Source organism: Fringilla coelebs (genome assembly GCF_963513975.1).
Source record: "Fringilla coelebs genome assembly, chromosome: 7".
Lineage (NCBI taxonomy): Eukaryota > Metazoa > Chordata > Aves > Passeriformes > Fringillidae > Fringilla > Fringilla coelebs.
In genome coordinates, this window is record NC_140035.1 from 30,500,435 (window position 1) to 30,526,400 (window position 25,966).

The following is a 25,966-nucleotide window of genomic DNA, read 5'->3' on the forward strand; positions in this document are numbered from 1 at the left end:
AAAAGACTTAATGCAAACTTTTTCCACATCGACTTCTTATAAAAAAGGTTCCTTTTAAAGTTTACAACTAAACTCGTATTTTGGGAAGAAAATCTTCTGCACACTAAGCCAGATGATGAGCTTTTGGTCCTTGATGTTCCACGCACTTGCAGAGGTATTTCATAGCACACACAAAAGCATTGTCACTGAAACCAGACTGCTCATACACCTGAACTATTTGCTTAAGCAATGCATGATCAAGACCTCAGCAGGGATTTACTACAACATGTTACTGAAATAACAAACTCTGCTTCCATATGCATGATGACTAAAAACCCCAACAGATTATTTCCCCTCTTCCAGCAGCTGACAGAGGTGTCCTGCTCCTCCTAAAAAGCTGGAGAGACACAGTGGCAACATACATTCTATGATTAAAATACAATTGCAAATATAAAATCCTAACATTCAGAGAACTGAGCAGCTTTTCCATAATAATTTAAACAAATATAAGGGACAAGGGAACTTCTGTTCTTCCACAAGTGCTTCTTATTTTAAGCTTGACTGTATAAACCTATGAGTTTGGGGGCACAATATTTCTTAAACAGCATTTTTAAATTTCAGATGCAATTCAACCTGTCAAGAACATCAAAGAAAACATTCCATGCACTAAACTCCACAAACACTTTGTACATTTACTGGAACATGTTCATATACACACTTATACATGCTTGTGTGTATATGCATATAAAAAAACACTTCTAAATGAATACAAAATTAAATTTACAATGTTAAGACTGAAGCAGTTTGATAGGCAGAAAATTCAAACTTTCAGAAGACAGCTCAATACAATTTTGTAAACACTTAAAACCCCAATGGAAACTATGGCTGTCAATCATAAATTTGAATTTTTTGACTGTGTCAGGTTTTAGTGATCTTCCCTTTTTTTAAAAAAAAGGGTACTTGTACTGTATTAATTATATTTCTACTAAAACATATAAACAGTTGCAAAGGCTACGTGTCTACATAGGAAAGAGAGACCCATGGATACTTACCAGAGCTTGCAACAACAAAATTAGGCAAAATTTATTGGAAAAGTAGTTAATATTTTAGCCACTTTTCATTGATCAACACTGTTTCTATGATTAGACCATATAAGCTCTTACCATGTGTCTCTTGTTAAAGCAATTTCTCAATTTTGAACCTAAGCAAAGCTAATTAAAATACTTGCATCATGAGAAGTTTATAATCTTCTAATAGTAGAAGATTATTTAAAAATCAATTTCTGGAAATTTTAAAGCCAAATTTATAATCTAACACTATACTGTGATGAAAATATCCAGAAACAAAAAATCATAATTCTATGTCAGAGTGCAAGAAAACTTATTTTTAAACACATCTGCATTTTTCATGAAGTTAACTACTAATGTCTTTATTTTAGCTTTCTCTGCTTACACACTTTTAATATTTTATTTGTTAAGATGGTCCTGCTTTGTGAGAGCTGGTGTCTTCACAGTTTAGTGTACCATCTTCAACTCTGAAATACTTGAGAGTACACTCTAACAGACAGTATTTGACCTAAGACCAACACTATCAAAATTTCAAACACCTGTAAAATTTTTTTGTATCCTTCACTTCTGTGCACGTGTGACCACTTAACACATTTCACAGAACCTACTACATATTCTGTGTCAGATAACATCCAATATACTTGAGTTTTAATAAAAAGTGGAGAAGAACATGGATGAAAGTTCTATCCCAAATTAGTTACCATAAGAAAATTAGTAATCTAGGAAGAGAGGCAATGTCACCAAAGTGAAGACAAGTATCTGACAGAGAAGATCACAACACCAACACATTGTAAAGTGATTTGTATGCACATTTACCCATCAGGATAACTCCAGTGACAGCAGAGAGCAATTAAGCTAAATCAGTACTATTTATTGGAATTGTATTGTCAAATAAACCATGCATTTTCCCACCTCTCAAGTACTGAACAGTAACTGCATAGGGTTCCTAATAACTGAATCCTGACAGCAAACAGACCCTTGGCACAGCTAGACATGTTTTTCCTACCACTCTTCACCTCATTTATTTTGTGATTTATCAGCAGATTTAGAAAGTTCTTAAATATATCACAACTCTCTCCATGTTTTATATTGAAAAAATAAGCTTCCATTGAACTAGGGTTTTTTTAGGGTGACAAAGATCAGCATTTTCATTTTTTTGTACGCCAAATTTTTTGCAACAGCTATGAATTTTGCTATTGCCAATATGGCTAAATGCTTCCCACATAATTCCAGACCACAGCACAACTCCCTTCAATGAGCATTCCAGTCCACCCTGTCTAAGGTCCTGCATGTGGCTGCCAGGACATAGAAGATTTGAAGATGCTGTATTTGCCTGAACCTTTGCTGTTAGGTTAGGAAAACTTTTATCTACAGATGGAATGCTAAAGCATACAATAAAAATTACTTAAGATTAATCCATTGTCCTCTGGTGATTCCACCCACAGCCATCTGCCTCCTTCCACATATTTCTCTCTGAACTCTTCTTCTCATCTGCACTTCTAATGTGGCAGTCAGTAAAAGTAATGTGGAAGTGGGAAGTTACTGACAAAACCACTGATACTCCTGGAGTTGACAAGCTCTGAGAATTGAGTTTAAGGTTTAAGAAAACTTTAAAGATCAAAGCAGTAAAATCTATCCATACTACAGGCAATAAAGACTTTTCCCAGCCAATGTGACGTACAGAAAGCTGCACTGGATCTGTACTAAATCCGTGCAAGAGTTGAATTACCTTCTTTCAAGCACCTGTATTTCCTTGGAGACATGATAAAAATTACTGGTTTATCTCACACCACTTTTCCACAAACTCCTGTAATCGCCACTACAATTTTCTTTTGATAAAAATTATTTGAAAATTGTTGTAACTATGCCATTTATATAACTAGTAATACAGGCAAATGGCTGTACAACTATCAACAAGGGAAAAGGTCCTCAGCGGGCTTTTTTAAACTTTATTCCATTAAAAATGACCTGCAGGATGTCCTTTTGCTAAAGCATTTTTATTGTTGACATATGCTTTAAACTGCTGGAACAGTCTGTGGAGTGTAATGCAAGTACAATTAGAACAGGGGCAGGGGTTAAGGCACCAAAATGTAAATACAGCATAGTCCCAAACACAGGGCAGTGGGAAAATCACTTAAGATGGCAGGAGTAGGATACAGCCATGCCTAAGTAACTCAAACAAATGTGTAACTTAACATGCACATACCCCTAATTATTTATTATTATGGATTGCAAAGACAATGTAACTTTACAGTTTAGGTCCCTGATCTGCTTCAAGGCAGGAACACAAAATTCAGACAGCACACAGAACTGGGTATGTGACGCTAAGAGCCTTTTTTACCCCTAAAATGTTAACATACTACATGTTAATATATTCTGATAGAGATTACTCCAAGCATCATCCCTCATCCACAATCATAATCCGTGCCAGGCTCCAAGGACAGCTGGGTGCAAGATCACATCTACTAACAGCTGCTCAACTCAGTACAATGTATGAGAACATGGAAAGAGTTCTTAGATCCATTTCTCAGAGAGAGATAATGAATCTCAGAGGAGCTAAAAGCATTCTTAACCATGAAATACAGCAACAATCTCTCTGCAATTATTAACATGCTATTGTTAGATAAATATGCAATACATGGTGAATTTCAGTTTTCTTACACTTTAAGAGCCATACACTATTTTCAAGACATGTAAGTAACACCTTAAAAAAAATTAATAAATGCAGAGGAATTGAGGGCAAAACATGAGTTAATGAAGCCACCTTTTTCAGAAAAAAGGTAAGTTTGATATTAGATCAAATACAAATGTGAATTATGTAATTCACTGGTTAGTAGCAATAATGTTAAGTTGCAGATTGTAAAGAAGTTACTTGACAAAAATTACAAGTACTAAGTAGTTTTGTACTGGTGACCCTCTATGTAATTGTCTTCAGAATATATTTAGCTTGGTTAGTTATTCAAATAATAAATGGTATCTTAGTGAAAGCAGTACAGAAAATCTACACTGAGAACAAATAATAGTGTGATAAGATACGTGTCCAACAGACGTGCAGTTACCACATGCAGAAATGTTAGTGCAATGCAATACTCTTTATAAGAACATTACAGAAAAAACCCAAATAAAAGTTAAAAAAAAAGCCACCCAGCAAAACCAATCCCCAATGCTTCTAACAAATACCACAGTTGCATGCATTAAACAAATCCATGTTATCTATTCAGAAGTACACCATTTATCAAGAACTACGTGCCTTCTACAAGAGGCACGTGCTTTTGTTTTGCTTTATGATCAGTAGGGCATGTTGGAGTTGGACTAACATTTTAACATTTCAGACAAATGTGTTAAATCAGATTTTAAAATTCACTATCATCCAAGTGAATTTCAATGCTCAGTCAACCTTTAAAAAATATTAAATGTGAATAAATTTACCTGTCATACTTAAGGCCATTTTCTTTCACCTACAGCTATCAAAGATAAATGTCTTTAAGCAGGAGTTCTTACACCTTCTTTAAATATAAAATAACAGAAAATCATGATCTAAGTAATTTTAAAATCAACGTTTTGGAAAGAGGGGGTAGGAAACACATTGTAGCTAATAGACTTGGAAATGCAACCAAGAAACAGGTTGTAAACAAGACTTTTAGACCTCTGAAGTAACAGTATCAAGTTTACTACTCAAAAATTCCAGGGGACTGACATGTTCCCCAGAACTCTATGCAGGTACTCTTAGGAAAAAAAAAAAATCATTTTTGTACCTGTGGCTACTAAAACCAGCAGAAAATACAAGTCAAGTATCTGGCAAGCATTAACATTACATAAGAGTTTATGCCATTAACAACTTCAGGACATTTATACAGCTGTTCTAGGAAAAACATAAAATACAGCTTTCCAAAAGTATCAAGATCATGGACTAAAGATGTAAAGTCATTCAGACCTGGTGTGCTTGGCAAAATAAGTACCTGTTTTCAAACACTCTTGTTCATGAAAGCACACTTACATCCCAACAGCAACTATGTACCACAGAAGCTCAACATAATTTAGTGGTGCAGGATGTTAATAACACACAAATTCAACATAAGACTGGCATTCAGATATAGCAGCATTGCTCCATTTCTTCTGCACTGCAAGAAATATTCTTGTAACTTTATGCTCTTTAAGAGCACTTAGAGACTCAGAAATGTACTTCTGAGTTCTACAAAGTATATTCCTGAGAAATATACTTCCTCAACAATTAACAAGTAGAAGGCAACACTCTCAAGAGAATATCAAGTGTTGTGCAGCTAAAGAAGGAAACAAATCAAATACCATCAAGGAAAAAGAGTTTTTCAGATGCCCTGATACTTGTTAGAAACTACTATTCTAACACTGCATTCATTTCAAGGGTTACAATTCCCAAAATATCAGAGCTTGTCTACCTGCCAATGAGTAAAGTGCCATCAGATATTGCAGACAAAAATCAAATATAATCTGCACAAGACATTTTTTCTACATTCTACTAAAATACTCAGAGAGAAACTAAAAATTAACTTTTTACCTTGATTAAAGATGTGATCACAATTGCTCCAGCATTCACCATAGGATTATGAGGCCTGTCTGTGAAATAAAGTTTTCAATTACAAATATATTCCAAGACATGTTTGTCAAAAACCAGTCCAGTGCCTAAGTAAAAATTATTCCAGATTTAAGTATGAAGATTTACGATTGAAAAGCTACTATTACAGAATAGCAATTATATAATCTTAAACCTTTTAAAAATACTGTAATCCAACACCATACACAATATTTCACCATTCTGAGCACAATATTTTACAGCTTAGAACACACTCAGCTATTTAACAATCCAGTAATTTTTTTTTTTTTTTTGGTTTGGTATCATTTCCTTTCTTGAAAATTACAAATCCTCTTCATTTAAGAATTTAGCTTACTTCATAGCTGACTTGCACATACCTGCTACACTTACATTCTCCTTTTTCCCCACTGATCTCCATATTAAGTCTCTTTGCATTCCCAAGTCGTTCATGGTTGCTGAATAATTCACCTTCTTTTGTATCTCTTTTTTCTAAAAAAAACCCTCTCCTCAGCCATCTTACTTTTCCCAAATAATCTACCTTCCACAAATTACTCTTTTCTTTTATAACTAACATTTTTGATGTGCATTTTTACTAGGATGTTGACTTCTGAGCACTGTGGTATCTGAAAACCTCAAACAATTCTCAATATATTAATACCATGACAGGTTTGAATTCTTTATTTGCTGTTCTTTTACCTCCAAATCTGGAAAAATACTGATTCAAAAACTGCACAATGATCAATGGCACTTAGCTATCTATGACTATCAGTCTTCAAAAACAAGTTTCAAAAGTCAATATTCATAAACCTGCACAAGTTTCCAAATTTCCATGGCAAAGCACAGATCATACTCAAAACACAGCAACAGCTTTTTGTTTTAAGTTGGCATTTTTAGCTATAATTTAAAACTGTCTTATAATAGTCTTCATTCTTTCCAGCTTGAATCTCAATACTAGTAAACAATGAAATGCAAGAATATCCTGTTTCAGGAATCTTCCATATAGTTAGTATAGAAAAAATACCTTCAGATGCATAAACAGTTTTGAAACTGTAATGTGTATCCTGTGTATCACTTCATAAAATCTGGATTACAAACATGAAATTTAGCTATGTCTGAATATTTAAAAACTAAATAAGATTAAATACCTTTTTTTTTTTAAATTTTCAAATCTAGTCTTCCAAGTATTTATGGATGGTCAAACTGACAAATATCCCACATATCTGAAGTTCATACAGTGGTTTAAATCTACAAGTGTAGATTTAATCTTTTAAATCTTTCTCTTCCCTCCTCTTCCTTTACTTGGAGAAACTCAACCTCCCTTTCTCTCACTTTTACTGAAAAGTTTCTATTTATTAGACTTCTATTTCCTGTTTTATTATTTTCTTAAGGACTGTAAAAGAGGCCATCTGTAAAAGCGGTCAGTTCCAGCGCCTTTTTTCTCTATCAGCCACAGAAGCACATACTTAAAAACTAATTTTTCTATCATGTCAATTAAGTCTTCTCTATTAACTTCACGTTCCTTGGTCAAAATTTCAATTGTCCATATTCTCTTATGCATAAGAGCCTTATGTACTGTTATACTCTTGAAGTATAACAGTAATGTAAAAGACCACAGCCCAACAATTCATCTTCTCCAATAGTTCTATTTTAAAAGTAGCAATAAAAGAAAAAAATAATTATTACACTTTGTCATGTTATTAAAAAGTGAAAATATAGAACATCTATATTAATTCAAAGGAATTAAGAGGCAATTTTCAGCACCATCAAAGCTTTTTTTATAGCAGAGCTTTTGTAGGATATGAAAGACAAGTCTTCACACTGTACAACACCGTATTTGGAAAAACTAGGAAAGCAAAAACAAGATAGCATAACTTGACAAAATGCTTAATCCTTTCTTGGCAATGTATTCCAACACTGGTATTTCATCATCATTTACTAACATAATAAAAGAGAAGAAATAAATTGCAAAGACATATTTTAATTTTAAGTATGGAAAGAGGATTTTAAGGTATAAATAAATAATTTTTATGTAAATCATTTGCATGCATTTAAAACATAATAAATTTACTTAGGTATCATTAATATATTAATACTAGAGATATTTAAGTCAGAATTCAATACAGTCCTTGACAAAAATGTCATCCAAGCCTTATGCTGGTAATTAAATATTAATTGCAATACCATGGCAACGGAAACATTGTCTGTTCTTTTACTGAGAGAAACCCACTAGAAGAAACATTTGTGTTTCAGAGATAACATCCAGTATTTCCTCTAAGGCTACATGAGTCATCTTTCTCAAACTTTTCCCATAAATTTAAAAAAAAAAATTTTCCATGCTTAAAAATTAATGTAATATGAAAAAGAAATAATCTAGGTAAGTGCTGTAGGAGAAATTCTTACTAAAATAATCCTGCCACAGGGAAAAAAATAAACACATTGTTTTGAATCAGTAGTGAAATTCCATTTAGAATAAACTGTGGGAAGATTTCGCCTTCTGGAAACCAGTCAGTGCTGGCCTTTGGCAGCAGCACCTGCTTCTCAGGAGGCTGAGAAGTGATATGTTTTTTAAAATCAATTTAACATCTTTGATTCTTTCACTACCATTTTACAGAAGCCTAGATTAAGGAACTCTTTCTACCAACTCAATTAAATAAAAATAAATTTCAAATGCCTGCACTGTTTAAACTCTTTGGGTTTTCCTACAGCTTAGTAACTGGCAAACAGAATAGAAGCAATAAACCATCTTTCACTAGCATTCTAAACTAGGCAAAAGTGACTAACAAAGACCAAGTCTACCTTGCTGATGGCAAAATATTCTGGGACGCTGACTAGTAATAAGACAAAACACATAAATATAATATTTAAGAGGATACAGTAAAATCAAAAAGACTGAAAAAACAGTGTAGGCTTGCCTCATAATTTTCTAAATCTGAGTATTTGCATTATTAAGTATAATGCATCTCTTACCATCTTCATTCAGGAACAATTTGTTGAATCTTAATCCACTAGGCTCTTTACCAACATATCTGTGCACATACTCTGTGCCAAGATCATTGACAGCAATCGCGTATTTCAAAGGCTTCACACAGGACTGGAGACAAAATGGAACTTTGGTATCACCCACAGAATGCCTGGGAAAAACACAGATGAAGAGGCTTGAAATTTTCTGTTTGTCAGCTGTGGCAGTAGAGAGTTAAATGCTTCATCTATCCTTCAACATACAAGGACTATTCACAAAAACGCCCCAAAAAGCCAAAGCATTTTATTACTGAGTCTGATTTTAAAGAACACAACAATGAGAGTTAGAGGTCTTAGCAACTGACTCCATAAGCCAAGCATAAAGTCAGTTGCTGACTACTGCAGAGGTAACAAAATAAAAGCAAGTTCAGAAATGGGCTTGTACCCAAGCAAAAAAATCTCCTCAAACCTCTAGTCTTACACTTATCCTACTCAATTGCAACCCACATACTCAGCAGGGTACAGCTGACCCAGATAGAGCCACTATAACTGATTTATGTCTGTATAAACAAAGATGAGATACTGCTTGGTTCTGCCATTTGAGAACAATAATCAAATGGCCAGATTTACATTTCCTTTAATAATGGCAAAGATACAGCACTTATTACATGCTATCTTTTGGAAAGTTTACTTTCAGCATCTATGTCAGACTGCACCAAAGAGTGACTCATGCAAGCAGCATATGCCACATCTAGAGAGCAAAAGGCTTGAAGCAGCCACTTGTCTGATGGCAAAATCAGGAGTGGATTTGCTTCTGTTCTTTGCAGAAAACACAAGAAGGCTTCACTGAAAATCACAATACCATTCTGGCATTATAAAAGCTAACATTACACAACATTAAACATTACAAAAATTAAAATTTTAAGAACTTTCATTAGCCCATAATATCCAAAACAAAGCAAAATGTCAATTTAAAGTATAAGGTTTTTTACTATTAATAGATTCTAATTCAGACACTTAAACAGGGAGATGAAAAAAATACTTCTGCTCTCTTTTACAGCTCCTCCCCTGAGATTACAGAACATATGGCTAATTATAAGCAAACATATGGATCTCAACAGATCATGGCAAAATGAACTCCAAAATGAACTCCAAGCCACAGTCACCAGAAGGAAGTCGGATGCTCTCAGGAATGCCCCATTCACAAACACAACACCTAAAAACTGCAGTTTCCAGAACCTGCAGTAGGACCACAGCAAACTGCAGGTCAGCAGAGCAGATGAGCACCTTGCATTGTGTACTCACAAAGGGAGACACAGAGCTCATGTTACTTCTCAGCTAGATGGTGCAAGGTATCCCTTTACATCTAGGCTCCTAACTGTCTCTGCTACTCTGAGTTACTAATACTGAGAAAAATAAAATCACTCTGCCTAGATCTAAGACCTACATACACCCTTACAGGGGAAAGCTTGATAAACCTGAAAAGCAAAACCGTATTCAGCTCTGTCCGGTGCCCACATCTTCATTTTCTTTTTAAAGAACATGAATCTGCACTTTTTCAGTGACACACAGATTATATAACAATGTTACAGTGAAAACATTAAAATGCAGAGAAGGAGCTAACACTTAAGTACATTGTGACCTACACAGAAAGTTATACAGCTTGATGCACAGGTACTATTAGGCAAAGCTTTTCAACTTCCAAATATTATTGCTACAGAAGCATGGCCTCTGTCTTCCCTTCAACTATTCCAAGAACAAAATGTAGAAGTTACAATATACCTCTGTCCATCCACGGTGCAAAGTGACACCCCCCACAAATCGGGGCTGAACTTGGCCAGCTGGGGAATATAGTCAGCAACCTATCACAGTGTGAAATAAAGAGAGAAACATTACAATATCCAAAATACTTAACTCTATGGTAATTAAAATAAGTATCAAAGGAAAAAATACACAAGTTACAACTGATTTATTCTAGAAATGATCACCTGGTATATCTAAAACTTCATTAGAAATTATTATATTCACTAGATCATTATCAAATAAAACATTTTTTCTAAGTAAAATTTTCAGCGTATTCAGAAAGATATCTGTGTTCTGTATAACAGCATGTCCATCATTTTCAAATAATATAAATTTTTTTTTTGTAACACATTCTGGGATTTTTCAACTGATGAAAAAACAAGCACCAGAATAAATTTTATTTACTAGCCAATGTGCAGTATTAACAATTACTTTTGCCACACAATCCAGACAGATGTGTAGAGCTGCATAATTTTTCTATAGCCTAACTGTAGGCTGAAAAATTATACAGCAGTTTAATACTTTATGTAAAATAAAGAAAGAATAATGCTATTTTCATATTCCAACATCAAAACGCTATAAGATTCTTAGAGGCTGTGAACTGTATTTCTAACACAGTTAACAAATTGCAGGCATAACTGAACTTCAAAACTCTTTTCATCAAGTTACCAGTTTAATTTTGCTAAAAATGTTAAGAAAAACCTGTCTACTTAACAAACGATGCATTTGGTTAATAGTGAAAATGTACAGAAGTTTGAAGTTGAATTTACAAAGAGGTTACCTTTCCTCCAGATTGTTTTTTAGCACTTTCATATAGCTCATCAATATGGGAAGTAAAGGACATAAAATCTGGAATGACAAACTTCCTTCTGAAAGCTTGAGTAAGCAACACAATATTACTCTGTACACACCTGCAAAAAGTTAAAAACGTTTATTAGTGCCTTGACAATGTACTGTCAAAAAGCAATTACAGGTTATTTAATTAGGACCTTCCGTCCCTTGAAGCTACATGCCTACAAGAAGAAGTCTATATTACTTTTCCAATTTGCCACTCCATTTTTTAAAATTAGTTGTAATAGATTTACTGCATGCATTTTTATTCCTTTCTACTTAAAGCTCTCTTTTGAAGTTTCAACTGTGAAGCTGTACTCCAAGGTATTACCAATCAGACTTCAAGTAGCACCTCAGCTTGCAAAAGGGATCTAAAACACCCAGTTCTTGGGATCAAACCATCTGAAGTTCATCTAACCCAGTCCTTGTCTAAAAAAGTGCTAATTTCAGAGTTAAATCACACTTGGGAGGTTCAGGGTTGCTTTCTCTCACTTCACCGTTTCACCACTGAGGTGAAAACGCTGCCAACAGACCAAACTGGAATGTGATTCCACTCTTAATAGGAAAAAAAAAAAAAGTGGAAAAACTTGATAACATCTCCCGCACTAAGCAAAAGTTAATAGTGAGCCGTCCTGCAAGTTTCTTCTTTCCAATCTCCAGCACTCAAGGAATCTCTGTTGCCTTTTAGCCCAGAAAACACAGTTACACTATCGGCCACACCCTCTGAACGTCAGCCCATCTGGGACAGCGAAAAAACCGATGAGGTAAAAAGGAAAAGACTTATCTAGGACAAACAGAAGGAAGGATGAAAACACAAACTGAGACCTGCTGAAAGTGGTGTGTCTGCGGGTGAGAGAGGAGAGCAATTGGCAGCCATTATCAAGTCAGTTGAAATATGACCTGATAAAAGCTATTAAGAGCCCTATCCCAGGGCATGGAGGACAAAGGCAGGTTTAACAGCAAACAAACAGTTAACACCTTCACACCGTGCCTTCTGGCAGTGTTGACAGAAGCAGACACATACTATTAATGGCAAATGGAAAGTAAAGAACATCTAGTAAAGCACAGGCTACAAAGAAGAGCATACCTTCCAATTAAGACTTAATCAGAAAAAAAAATTAGGGAAATGTTTTCACTTAAAATAGATATTTCAATAATCCTAGTATTAAAAGACATCATCGGTTCAAAATGAAGGTGCATGAAGACCGGTTAAGAGACAGAATTATCCTCCCTTTGAATCCCCCCTCTTTTTCCAAGTCTTTAAACTCCTCCTATTTCGAGGACTTTATCTTAAATTCAACTGATATACATTTCAAATGCTGATAAGCACTACTCTCCGAAAGTGAAAGAGAAACTGTGAACTTACAAACTGCTGTCTGTAATACTGCTGCTTTCTTACCCTGTGTGAAAATTGCAGTCGAGTTGTTTTTGTTGCAATCTTTTTTTTTTTCTGTATCTTGCAAAAACTGCTGTTTGCTTTTGTTCCCAGCAGCTTCCAATTACAGTCACCTACTCCAGGTGCAAAACCCCTTTTCAAAAGTAATTAATAACACTGATGGCAGCCATGAGTGCAGAAGGAGTAACAACATAATATGCACTAGGTTCAAACTTCAGATGCACTTCTACATTGTCTGTACTACCTGGGCAGCATTAAGCACTCCTATAAGAAAAAACTAATATCTGAAGTTCACCCAAACCTTTCAGAACGATTCAATACAAAGTCTGGAAAACAAGAAGGCAGTATGCACTGAAATACAGTCCTCTTAAGATCACATCATGTTTCTGAAACAAGAAGGGCATTTATACACTTAAAATTTACACCAAGCCCATGATGCTCGCTTCAGCAGTTCAATCCTTTTAATGTAGGGATTAAAACTCAGTACAGAAATGGCTGTGCTGGTGAAGGACATTACTTATTGCTGCCAATTTTTCCCAGACTCTGCCAAGGTCATTGTCTGGTTATTTATCCTGGTACTCCTTAACCCAAGCAAATCCTATGAATTCACAAACCAACTTAAATACAAGGGTTCGGTACTCTAGATGGGTATTCAGAACAATAGGTGCATGGAAAAAAAAAAAAAACAGAGTTATTGAGTCTCCCTTTAACGGGACAGTAAACAGGATTCACAGTTTTCAGTCAGCCAGGACATGAGCCAAAACAGCCTCTAAAATTCTGTAGCTGATATCTCCTCCCACCGAAGTAATTAACAAATTATGTTCCAGGTAACTCTCTGGAGATGGCTGGCCTCAGGCTCTGAAGAAGTGGAGCCATAGGAAAAGATCACAGGGAGGAATTTAAGTAAATAATTATACTGATAAATAAAAACCTTTCTACAGTCAAATATTGTGAACAGCTTGGCCCTGATCTCTCACATTTAGTGGTGTTCAGGAATGGTACACTAAAAAGTCCTACTTTACATTCTTCCATTTCAACAAACTTTACAATCTCAGCCTGAAAAAAAACCCAGAACTCTCATCCCAAATCCCAATCCAAGCATTTCTTGCCTCACTCTAAAAAATGTCATTTCAAACTATATTTTTTTCCTGATACATTTTGGTTAGGAAGATTAGGCTGCAAGTCTTATGATCAATATTAACTGTCAGTGACTCGTATACTCAACTTTGAAAGCAACAGTTTGAGGGGTTTTGGAAATTGCATCTTTGTTCTTTAGCACAAGTTAAGATCACTTTGTTTCCTTTACCACCTTGTTAGGTTTATCTATTATCTTTCAAGTTCTGACTCAGATTGCTTATTACTGCTTCCCTACACAAAGCAGCCCAAAGTTCATCTAATAACAGATGAATTGTTGAGTACTATTATTGTAACAGAGTACTATTATATTAAGTAGTACCAAAATGGAAAAAAAGGAAAGAGAAAAAATTCTCATAGCAAGCTAACCAGCATGTCAGACTGCTTTCATTAGCAGCCTGGTCTCACCTTGCAAAGACCACATTATGTTACACAAACACAACATTAACAGCTAATTCATTAATTTATCAACACTCTCTCTGAAATGTGCAGCCCAGAAATCTTCATCGCAAGAAATTCTGCAGATGAAAGATTAAAACTTTAAAACTCCAAGTTGTTCTACCTGTAACATGGAGATTCTTTCTAATGTGGAGAGTGCTGTAAAGCCAAAAAACTTCAAAATAATGCAATTTTAGTCGAATTGGAGCCTATTGTTTAGAACCACTAAAAAGGCATATAGAATGACAGACAACACAGATGTGTGAGCTGGTGTATTTTACATGTAATTTCTAGTGGACTTGATTAATTTCATCAAGCTTATGCTACCACCACTCCAGATCACTTAACCTTGATATTTTATTTGATCTGGCAGCTTTGAAATTCAAATTCAAGAGGAGAACTACACCACTGACTTTTGTTTTGGGAACTGAAGCTTTCAAGTCCTGAGCTAAGTACAGCTGACTAGATACATTACTGTATTTCACACCTTAAACACTCATAGAAGAAAATACAGGGAACCCTATGCAAGCCTCTTCACAACAAATGCAGCGTCCCTACAAGGAACAGGTAACTGAAGTTCAGGGTTTTTAATTTACAAAAATGGTTAAAAAGGAACCTTCTGCTACTGCAAAGAAAAATTTGCTGTGTGAAACAAGATTCACATTCAAAACTCTTCCTACACAAGAAGCAATCATATAAGCTTTCCACAAATTTTTATAGTAATGACTACTCTCCTCACACAGAGAATCAAATCCCAGAGATGCGACACAGAACATAAAATAATCCTGCTAATTAGCAATAAATTCTTTTTCAAATTAAGTGCCCTTGCCTAAAACACAATTCAGTTACTGTGACAAATAAGCCTTTTAGTATAAAGGTAACAGATAATAGCAAATGCATTTCCTTTCCAATCCATCCATGCACCCAGGAAGGTTTCTGAATCCAACAATTTAGAGTTCTTACTCTGCTGACAATAAAAACAGTGAAGACCTGATCTAGAACTTAACACAGGAGTAAAGTTAGTCCATGCTGGACCTTTACAAAGTAAGGTAAAGATCCATCTGCTTAAGGAGCTGACTGGCTTTCTGTAGCACACACAGACATGAATTTTTTCTCAATCTATTTCCAAAAATGTGTGTGTGTGTGTATATACATATATACACACACACATATACATATATACACACACACATATACACATATATATACACACACACACACTTACATAAACTATGTCAATACATAGTACAGCATAAGCATATACTGTATATACTTTATATACCTATATGTACTAAAATATATGTACCATATATATATGTACTTAGAAAATTGTATGCACAAATTTAGGTATTATGATTTACCCTGCAAATGGAATAAAAATGCAAACAGTCTAAAAATTTCATTTCAAAATTTAAGAGCCTCAACATTTCCAGTCTTTTGGCACACAAAAGCTGTAAGTAGAGGAGCAAAGGAGGGTGCTTGAACTGAACAGTGCTTATACTTTCAGCTGACTACAGACTTTGCTAAAAATAACCAAACAAAAGCATCACTAAAATACGGCACACAGATCTTTTCCAAAACAGACCAATGTCTGCAATCCTAACCCCTCTCATTTCCACCTATCTTGAAATTTAACGTCACTGTTTCCCTCACACTCACTTTTAGAATTACATATATGCTCTGAACATCTTGCCACACAGAAGCAGCATCCTGAACTTCAGATTAAAAACTGACAATACAGAGAGCAGTTTTATGTAATCATACTAAACACTTCATGCTGCATCAATTAATTTTCTTTGGCATCTGACCAGGAGTTGCAGTATGGGGTCAGACAAACATGCAAACAACACTGACACATTAAGCTCTTGTGGAGATCACAAAGCCTGTCTGCTGCATGGAATCTGAGAACAAACTTTTAGCAAAAGAGCATCAGCAGGGTGTGTTTGACTCCCTTTCTAATCAATTTATATACCTTATGTCTCTCCTTAAAACAGCACTCAGTAACACACAGACAGCATTCATTCAGAATTATACAGTCACAAAATTGACAGAAAGTTTACTTTTTAAAAAGGTCTTTGTCCAGCATAACACCATCTGAAGTAGTCTGAAGAGTCAGTCTTAGCATATCCATGCACTCTTTCAATCGAGGATCAGATGTACGTAATCCTGTAGATTTGAGTGCCTATTACAATAAAACAATAATTACTAAGTGAAAAGATATGCTATTACAATCAAGTTATCTACTGCTCAGCATTATCACTGTAAGAGATCTGCCACTGCATCATCCACAGAGACATTGTGACACTTTACTGATTCTTTAGCAATTTCCTTTGGCCATTTTGGCTGCATTTCATGTCAAAACATTAATGTTATTTGAGATCCAGTAGTCCAACTAGATTTTACACAAGCACAAATACTACCGAGACATGCCACAGGCATAGCTGCTTTCAGGCATACTCTTTTGCACATCAAAGAAGTGAATAATAACATTAATATACTCATTCTCTTACTTAACTACAGAAACAGCACTGGGGGGGGAACAATACATTCCTTCCCGCCGCTAAACAGGTACAACAGAAATTCTTTGCTTGGCATTCTTGCATTTAAGATGTTAAAATAACCTCGCAGTAGTTAGCTTTCATACAGCACTTTGGAACAGTAAACTTACAGTTATGAATTTATGAACTGGTATTTTTTCTTGTCCTTCTGCAATAGTATAGAAAAGCAGATCTTCTAAGCTGGGAAGGAGACCTTGTTTTATTTTACTGGAAAACAGAAAAAAAAACCATAATTATTTTAGCGCTTATTTTTATTTATACACATTTTTGCTTTATCCTCAGGCAAACACATTTTTACTGCTACCACTAATTTCAAAGAACGTTTTCATCAGTGAGCACAAAGCTTAGCTAGACTTTAAGCAGAAAAAAATGGCTATATTACAAGCAGCATACATAGATTTTACAGTAGCAAACATTCTTAACTGCAACTCAGTCATATTTTTACTGTCATACATTTACTGCTAAGATTATATTTAGGTTTTTTGGGGAGCAGATCAATCACATACCCCTCTTTTTGATATTGCCAAGGATAGGTATGTTACTTGCAGAGGATAAATTATTTATAAGATTCCAGGATGCACATGCCTCATAATGAAGTTGTAGAGAATACTGACCCAACTGTTCCACAGGCAAGAGAAGGAGATGATAAATGTGTAATATTTTCTACAAAACAGTGCCATTTTCAGGACTCGACAGAGGAGTCCTGAAGTCCTTATCCTTCTAGAAGCTTATGTAAGCCCCATCAGTTACCATGAAACAAGCAAAGCCATCTGCAGCATAATAGAGCACCTGAAGCAGAAGGAGTGACTCTCATCACACCTACTTAGCTAAGTAAACCCAGTGTGGATGCACCTTTAATGGTCACTGTGCTTATCAGTGTAAACACACCACTCTCCAAGGATCCCAGGTGTTACCTATTCCACTAAGATATGCTTCCCCTAGGCCTGCAGGTCTTCATTACCTGCATCTCCATTTCATGTGAAATCTGAAGGAAACCTACCAAACTAAGCACTCAGATTCCTTCTAAGACAGAAAGCTGTAGTACTGACAGCTTTCCCTTCCCTTTGAAGTTTACAGATTTCACCTGTAAAAAATATAAAAATATTTCTTGATATTCCAAAGCACCCTGCAGCAGCAGGAGCCCAAGTCTTTACACTTGCCCTGTAAGCAGTGCCCACTACACTTCCAGACTGAGAGGGGCAGTGACAGCAAAGGGATTCCGATTCTTTGGTTGCCTGAAGTGCCCAGGTTTGTTTCCAGACAAAAAAGCCAATATTCCAATGTTTGACAAACAAAAATACATAAAACCAAAAGAAAAAAAATATGTAGATAGTAACTAAAATGCAGAGTATGCAGTCTTACATTATTTTAACCATCAGTTTTAAAGGTCCATCTTATAATCTATTAATACTGGCAATACTTTGTACAGTATTAATACAGAAACTATTGCCTGAAACTAGAATGCTCAGTGGCAATTTATGTATTTTTATGCATTTATGCATGTGTTTACAAAAAGTAGGTCCAAATTCTAGTCACTGAAGTTTTCAAGAGATTAGTAATTCTCCGGATAACAGAACTCAGGGCTACAACTGCAAAAATAAAATGTTTCAGCTAAGCACAGACCCTAGATAGGCCAGTGCAATCTTCCTGACTGACGTTTAATCCTCTCCTCTCCCAATACTTACACAAGTCAGATTTATGATTATTTTTAATAAAAATCTGATTGTACCCAAATACCCTTATAAATTTAAGACAACCTCTAGATTGCCCTTGCCTCCCTCCTTTCCTGGTAACTAGCTGTGAAAACCACTAGTAAAAAATATCACCTCTCATTTTCCAATTTAAAACCCTGTACTTACATACTAAGAACAGAAGACAGCTTTGTAAGCCAACAGAACTTTCCTTGTCTTACAGTCTAGATTTTTTTTTTTTTAATTTAAATTATGCTGGCTGACTAATGCACAGACAGGCTTGCAATTCAACCAAGACAAACGTTTGCAACTACCTCAAGCAAATTACTGAGCAGCCCTTTTGCTAAAGAAAATTCAGGTCTTCCAGGCAGCATGTTTCATTTTCAACCCCTTGGGGACAGTATGTCCAGTCAAGCCAGCAGAACCAGAACTACCAACACAGCAACTAAAGCTATAGGATGTCTGCATCCTAATTCTGTAGGGAACTAATTTTAAAAGTTACGCTAAGTTACATCATCTACACCCTACATATTCATCGTTTACACAAAGCATTCAACTGAGCTCCCCAAAACACCGAGATTTCATGTTTTAAGGAATGTCTCTGCTACAAAAATCATTCCTAGACTGTTTAAGGTCTGGCAGAGGAAACTTTCCTATTTCACTCTGGCAAAACCAGCCAGCAAACACACTGAGAAATGTTAACTGATAACCTATTCAATTACATCTTTCTGAGCAATTACTCAATTTTACAGCTGTTCCAAGTACAGAATTTCTATCTGAAAAGATGCAGAAAAATACTTCAGCCATTTAACCAAGATTTTACCTGCCTCTTCATAAGATTTTAATCTATTTTAGAGACGTGCACCTTTCCCAGCAGAAAATCTCTCAACGTGGTTTTCATATCTTTCACATCTGCTGTTGTTCAATACTGGGTCACTCAGCCTAATTAAACAATGGAGCTGCACAGACGACCAAAGCAAAGAGGATGACATTCAATATATTTACAGAAAATTGCTCCTTGTCAAATAGTCCACCTTTTGGTAAAGTTTATCAGCTAAATAGGGGTGAAAAGGCTTGCTCTGCAGTTCATCAGATCAGTGATGTCAGTAACTGATGTTTGCTTAACCTAAAAGATGTGTTTTGGCACTGTGAACACACTTAGCAAGATAATTCTGTTCCACACACGTAAAAAGCTGTTTTTCAGGTCAGGGAACTTGCAATTTTCACAGTCAAATTAAGTGGAAATTCCAGTTTACCTGATTTCATTAATAATGACTTTGATATTTTCTTACCCTTTTGAAAAAAGAAATAAGCACCAGACTATAGAACAACTAGACTTCCTTGGCAGTATACTAATCTGTGGACTACAATACTGGTGGACTGGTTTATTAAATGCCAAGAAAAACCAACATAGGAATTCCAAGCACAAGGACTTCCCAGTCCTTCCTTCAGATCTTCCTTTTGCATCACTACAATGTCTACAATGTCTACACCAGATTCTGGGGGGGACTTCATTTTAACAAATGCTGAATTTCTAGGATAAGAAAAATATTAAATTTCAAATAATGTGGCAGATTCTTACTCTGTACTTCAGGATAGAACTGCCAAAATACAGAACAGGATTTACAGAACAACAAATGATATAAAGATATGATATTGCTAATAATAGTTTCAGGCATTATTAATAAATATGACACCAGTCACAAAAATGAGGTTACAATTACTGTACCAAACAATGGTCCCTCAGGGAACACTGAAGATCTTCATCAATGACACCTACAGCGGGATCAAGTTTGCCAGTGACACCAAGCTGAGTGGTGCAGGTGACAAGCCTGAGGAATGGGCTAATATCCAGAGGGACCTGGACACACTCAAGAAGCTTGTTTAGGTGTGAACCTCATGAAGCTCAGCAAGGTAAAGTGCAGGGCTGTACACCTGGGCCATGGTAACTCCTGGAATCAACACATCCTGGGGGAAGAACAGACCAAGAGCAGCCCTGCCAAGAAGGATTTGTGGGTGCTGGTGGAGGAACTGGACACGACTCAGAGCCAAGTGCGTGCTGCCCTACATCCAGAGCAGTGTGGGCAGCAGGTGAAGGAGGAGATCTTCCCCTTTACTCCACTCTGCTGAGACCCCACACAAAGTACTACATTCAGCTCTGGGACCCTCAGCACAGGAATGACACTGGCCCATGGGAGCAGGTCCAGAGGAAGCCACCAAGATGGCCAGAGGGATGAGCACCACCCCCTAAGAGGCAAGGCTCAAGGAACTAGGGTTGCTCAGCCTGGAGAAGAGGAGGGTCTTGGAAGACCTCACTGCAGCTTTTCAGTACCTAGAGTGAGTCTATAAGAGAGATGGGGACAGGCTTTTTAGCGGGGTCTGTCACAACAGGACCAGGCGTAATGGTTTTCCACTAGAAGAGGGCAGCTTCATATTAGATATAATGAAGAAATTTTATGGTGAAGGTGATGAAATGCTGGAACAGGCTGTCCAGTGAAGCAGTAAATGCCCCACCCCTGGAAACATTCAAGGTCAGCTTGCATGAAGCTCTCAGCAGCCTGATCTGGTTGGAGATGTCCCTGCTCATTGCAGAGGGGTTTAGACTAAGTGACCTTTAAATGGTCTCTACCAATCCAAACTATTCTGGGATTCTATGAAAGCTGCAAGTCACAGTCAGTAGCCACTCTGCCTAAGACAGGCACCACAAAGAAGCTGTCACCATACTACAGATGCTGTGTATCTTGGTTTTATCTCCCAACACTTGTCAAGTCACTAAGCAACTGCTTTTTGTCCACTCCTATAGTGAGACACTGATCGCATAACAGAGGCGGGCAGCTATTTACCCAAGAACTACCATTGTTCTAGAGCAAACTACATATTTATAAACTTAGATCAAAGATAGACATGTTTAGTAGCTAACAAAGTGCTTCTGATAAAAAAAAAAAACCAAAAAACAAAAGAAACCAAACTCTAGCTTCAAAACCTTGGCCTCTACAGAAGTTATGAAAGGTCTAACGAAAGTGCACTTCTGTTTCTTGCATCTCTCAGTATTGTATCCACACTCCATCAGAAGTATCAGCAAAATGAAACACTGCCTGGTTACTTGTTATTCCTCAGTTCTCTGGCTTGCAAAAGCAAATTTATTTTGAAAAGTATCTCCAGAATTCATCCCTGCCCTTAAAAATGAGTCCTACCACTCCCTTGTCATTAAAACAAAATAAAACAAAAACATTTCCTTTAACTGTTTTGTGATATTCTATATGCCACTGTCTAGCACTATTGCAATTTGGCTTTAAAAAGTGAGCAACTTAGCTTTCAAAAGTTAGGGTCACTCACGTTCTGCTTCTCCCTCTCACCTTAATCAAGGACTTTTTAATTTAGAAATAGCTTCTACTAAGATAAACTGTTTCATCCCTTTACTGTCCAGTGCAAGATGAACTCTTATACCGAAAGTAAAAGGAAGCAGCTACATTAAAACAGTCACACTGAAAGCAGGAGCAAGGGGTATTAAATATTATACATGTCTGTAACTGAGGAGTGTCTTGGGCTACTGTGTTTTAAAAACTCAGGCATGAGCACAGATACTATTGTGTTCTAATCCACAACTCCTATTAATTAAATCTACTGGTCTGTGACCATTCTCAGTTTAAGCTCAATTATTTTTCCGGTCCAAAATACATTAAGTTTCAGTTGGATACACAGTGTGAAGGCTGGATAGCAGGGATAAAGAGGTGGTGGAAGATGTTATGGAAAAAATGCACCAGGGGATCTGGTTATGCAATGGGATACTAGTTATTTCATCAGCCACAGACCTCATAATTTATCCTCACTATGAGGAACTGAGCTGTTCTAAATTTCTGTGTAGTCTTTGCAAAGAATATTTTAGGCTTTTACTTGTAACTCCTACTCTGTACACAAGGAGTGTTAGGAAAGCAAATAAACAGGAAAACCTTACTGCTGTCTTTTGACATCATGAGTTATTTCAGTATCCCAGAACCATGACTTTATAATCAAATAGAAAAAAAATAGCTCCCCCCAACTAACTAAAAAAAGAAAAAAAAAAGAAAAAAGAAAAAAAAAAAGAAAAAAGGCTATTACTAGTCCACAAGCCATTTGCCAAACACCACTCAAATGTTAAGACACTACGGATGGTAAAGTGCTGGAATCAGCAGAATACAGACTGCACTGACTTAGCCCAGTTGTCAATTCAGTTCAGACACCTGTCTTTTGAAGAACCTCACTTTTCTTCTCGAGCCTGCACTCTGTCTTAATATAGCAATAACTTCCACATGGAATGTACCATTTACAAATGCTTGAAGGAAGATTTTCACAGTTCTGCTTTGAGAAAAGTAAGAATGAAAGTATCTAGTAGCCTGACTAATGTGCCACCAGGAATTCCTGCACAACCTGAAATGAAAGTTTCTAGCTTCTTCTGTGTTTGTGACTACATGCTAGATGTTTTATAGAATTTCTCCCTGTTCATTTTGCAGTAAGATCTAAAGAACAAACATCTGACTTTTAAATACATCCTTTTGTCAAAAGCCAAAAATTATTAAAAGTGTTCAACTGGCTGTGATTACATAGCTTTACCATGCATGTTAGAAATTAAAGAATTTCCCTGCTTGATGCTAGCAGTAGGAAGCTAATAACAGCTCAGTTTAAGACAATGGTACCTCTTTAATAAATCACCTTTGCAATATCCTCAAAACCTCATCACAACTGGCATGCTGTTTTTTTCCAAAGTTTTAAATGTCTGTCTTTCTGCTGGAAAACAGAAGTGCAGTCTTTATAAATCACACCTATTCGACTACAGAAGGATATATTTTTGTTCCAAAACATTATCTAGAGAGCTAATTCAAAGAGGAGACTTCATGTTTGTTGAACAAGGACATAAATTTAGAAATACTACCCGTTATGATTGTGCATTATATTGCAAACAGTTACATAACTGAACGGGCATGCAATTTTTAAGGCATCTGACAGCAGAAGTAACTGGTGATGCCTTTAAAGCAGGCTGTACCCCACTGAACCAGGCTGAGTAGCTGATGCATCTGGGGGGAAAAAGCAGAAAAGAACAAGGTCACAGCCTCTCTCCCCAGCTGCCATATTGAAGTTCATGCTGAAAAAAAAAAAAACCCACAAACCACAAGTCAAAAGGAGAACTATTAACAAGCTAAGGGCTGAAGCCTTCCTGACTGGCTTTGTGGAATCTTCCCCAGACTTCCTCTTAGCATTAGACTAACAGAGACTTTGTTCAATGTCAAAACAAGGTACTGCTTTCTCGGCCCTGTTTCTTCTGTCATTTGCTTTTTTCATCTAGATAATAAGCATAGCAAAGACTGGGAAAGCAGCTTGGGTTTAATTTTAATTATGCTACCCCATAATAGGCACACAAGGTGCCTACAGGAATGCCATCGGGCACTTTTCAAACATATACAAAGAAGAAGTCTTCATGGAGTTTGCAGTTAAGCTGTCAAACTTCTTGTTAAAGGTTATCTGACATTCCAAATGTACTCTGGTTCAAACAGCCAATGTACAGACAGTCAAGACAGGGGGTGGTAGGAAATGAATACTCAAGACTTGCATAATGCTGAAGACTAACAGAGAAGAATGCTCCGTCAAACCATTTACCTCATCATTATACTCAACCTCTGGCACCCACTACCAGGTGCAAAAACTGGAGCTGATACACCTGTCTCCCATGTTTTTGGGTGGTTTTTTTAAGGAGTATTTCAGTTCTGAGTAAAGCAATATTAACTTCATAGAAATATACAGCCTTATCATTCTACTACCTGAACATACCTTTGTCACTAAAGCAAAAGTAAGGACCTCGGCACAGGCACACATCCTGCAGCACCTATAAACATCCGTACTCACCACATCGGCACAGGCACACATCCTGCAGCACCTATAAACATCCGTACTCACCACATACAGACGGCGGTATCTGTGCCTGGCTGCACTACATCACAGAATTGTTAGGGCTGGAAGGGACCTCTGGAGATCACCGAGCCCCCAATGCCCCTGCCAAGGCTGGGTCACCCTCGGGCAGGTTACACAGGGACGCATCGGCGGAGAAGACAGTGCCGCAAAACTTCCGAGGCAGCACTACGCACCCTGCACACTGCCTTTAATAATTAATGCGAGATGACACAGCTTTCGCTTCTCTTGAAAAATATTTTTAGCCAAGTGGAAGCGCCACCAAAGCCACCCTACCACCTGCGCCGGGGCTCCCGACGGACGGCACCCCCGCACACAGGCGGGACGGACCCCCGGGGCTGCCGGGGGAAGCCCGAGGCGCTGCCCGGGCCGCACGCCGCGGTGAGCGGAGCCCCGAGCGGCGCACACGCCCCCCGCCACGCGTGTGCGCCTCCCTCCCGCTCCGAGCCGCCGGCAGCCGGGCCCGCACCGCCCGGGCAGCGGCCGGGATGGACCCGGCAGCCCCGGGGTCCCCGCACCTGCCGGGGAAGCGCCCGCCCGGCGCGGCCCGGCCCCTTCCGCAGGCACCACGCGTGCGAGGGGGAGGCGGCGCTCACATGGCGCCTCCGCATCATCCCCCGCGCCCGCCGCCCCCTCCACACTCACTTCTCCCCGCCGCCGCCTACGGCCACCTCCTTGCCGCCGCCGCCGTGGTTATTGTTGTGGCCGCTGTCGGCGGGGGGCTCGCCGGGAGTCGGCGACGGCGCCTGCGCCCCCTTCCCCGGCTCCTCCAAGGCTCCCTCCGAGCGGGTGCACAGACCTCGCGCTGACGGCAGCGCCGCCGGGCCGCGGCGGGCGGCGGGCGGGCTAGCGCCGAGAGCGGCGAGCGGCGGCTGGAGACGCCTGGTCCCGGCGGCGGGTGCCGGGGCCGGGGCCCCGCCGCCGGCCGCCCCCGGCGGGCCGAGCAGCAGCAGCTCCCGCAGCAGCGCCGAGCGCCACAGCCGCATCATCCTGCGCCACCGCGCCGACTGCCCGCCGCGCCGCCCGGCCGCGCCTCTCCCACCGCGCCGCGCCCGCCCCTCGCTGCGCGCCATTGGTCGAGCCCGCTTAACTGTCAGGCGTGCGGCGCGCCCATTGGTCTATAGGAACGTCACTCAGGGCCGCTGCCACGCCCCCGGCGCGGGCCGCGTCTCCCCGCGGGGCCGCTGGTGTCGCGCGCGGCCGGCGGCGCGGGAGCAGCAGCGCCCCAAGCGGGCGGACCCGGAGCGCTGAGCGGGGCCCGGGGCGCCGCCTCCCTCCCTCATTCCTTTGCTCCCTCCTTCCTTCCCTCCCTCGCTCTGCGACGTGTAAAGGCGTTGGGAGCGGGCTGGGCTGCGGCGGTGTCGGGTTCAGGTTGCCATGGATATGACCATATTTTAAAACTGTGTGTTTTTGATTACGAAGCGCACCGCCTCTGCCATGCCGGCAGGATCACACACTATGCTGAGTTGGAAGGGACCCACAAGGATCAGGGAATCCAGCTCCTGGCCCTGCACAGGACGCCCCGAGAACCTCACCCTGTGCCTGAGAGCTTTGTCCGAACCCTTCTTGAACTCTTGTCAGGCTTGAGCTGTGAGCATTTC

The 25,966-nt window shown here is 38.5% G+C and overlaps 1 protein-coding gene across 2 annotated transcripts in view; it reads right to left on the reverse strand.

The window, feature by feature from the left end:
* The window catches only part of GLS (glutaminase), a gene marked incomplete at its 5' end in the record, with an annotated part of 59,042 nt that extends 33,673 nt beyond the window's left edge, over positions 1-25,369 (reverse strand). The window contains 7 exons of one of the 2 annotated variants that reach the window (XM_084209616.1): positions 5,581-5,639; positions 8,584-8,747; positions 10,357-10,436; positions 11,159-11,288; positions 16,237-16,358; positions 16,845-16,941; positions 25,011-25,369. In XM_084209616.1, coding sequence (XP_084065742.1) covers positions 5,581-5,639; positions 8,584-8,747; positions 10,357-10,436; positions 11,159-11,288; positions 16,237-16,358; positions 16,845-16,941; positions 25,011-25,354 — 996 coding nt within the window. The remainder of the gene's footprint in view (positions 1-5,580; positions 5,640-8,583; positions 8,748-10,356; positions 10,437-11,158; positions 11,289-16,236; positions 16,359-16,844; positions 16,942-25,010) is intronic. The other variant, XM_084209617.1, reaches the window with a different exon arrangement.
* Positions 25,370-25,966: the final 597 nt, after the last annotated feature.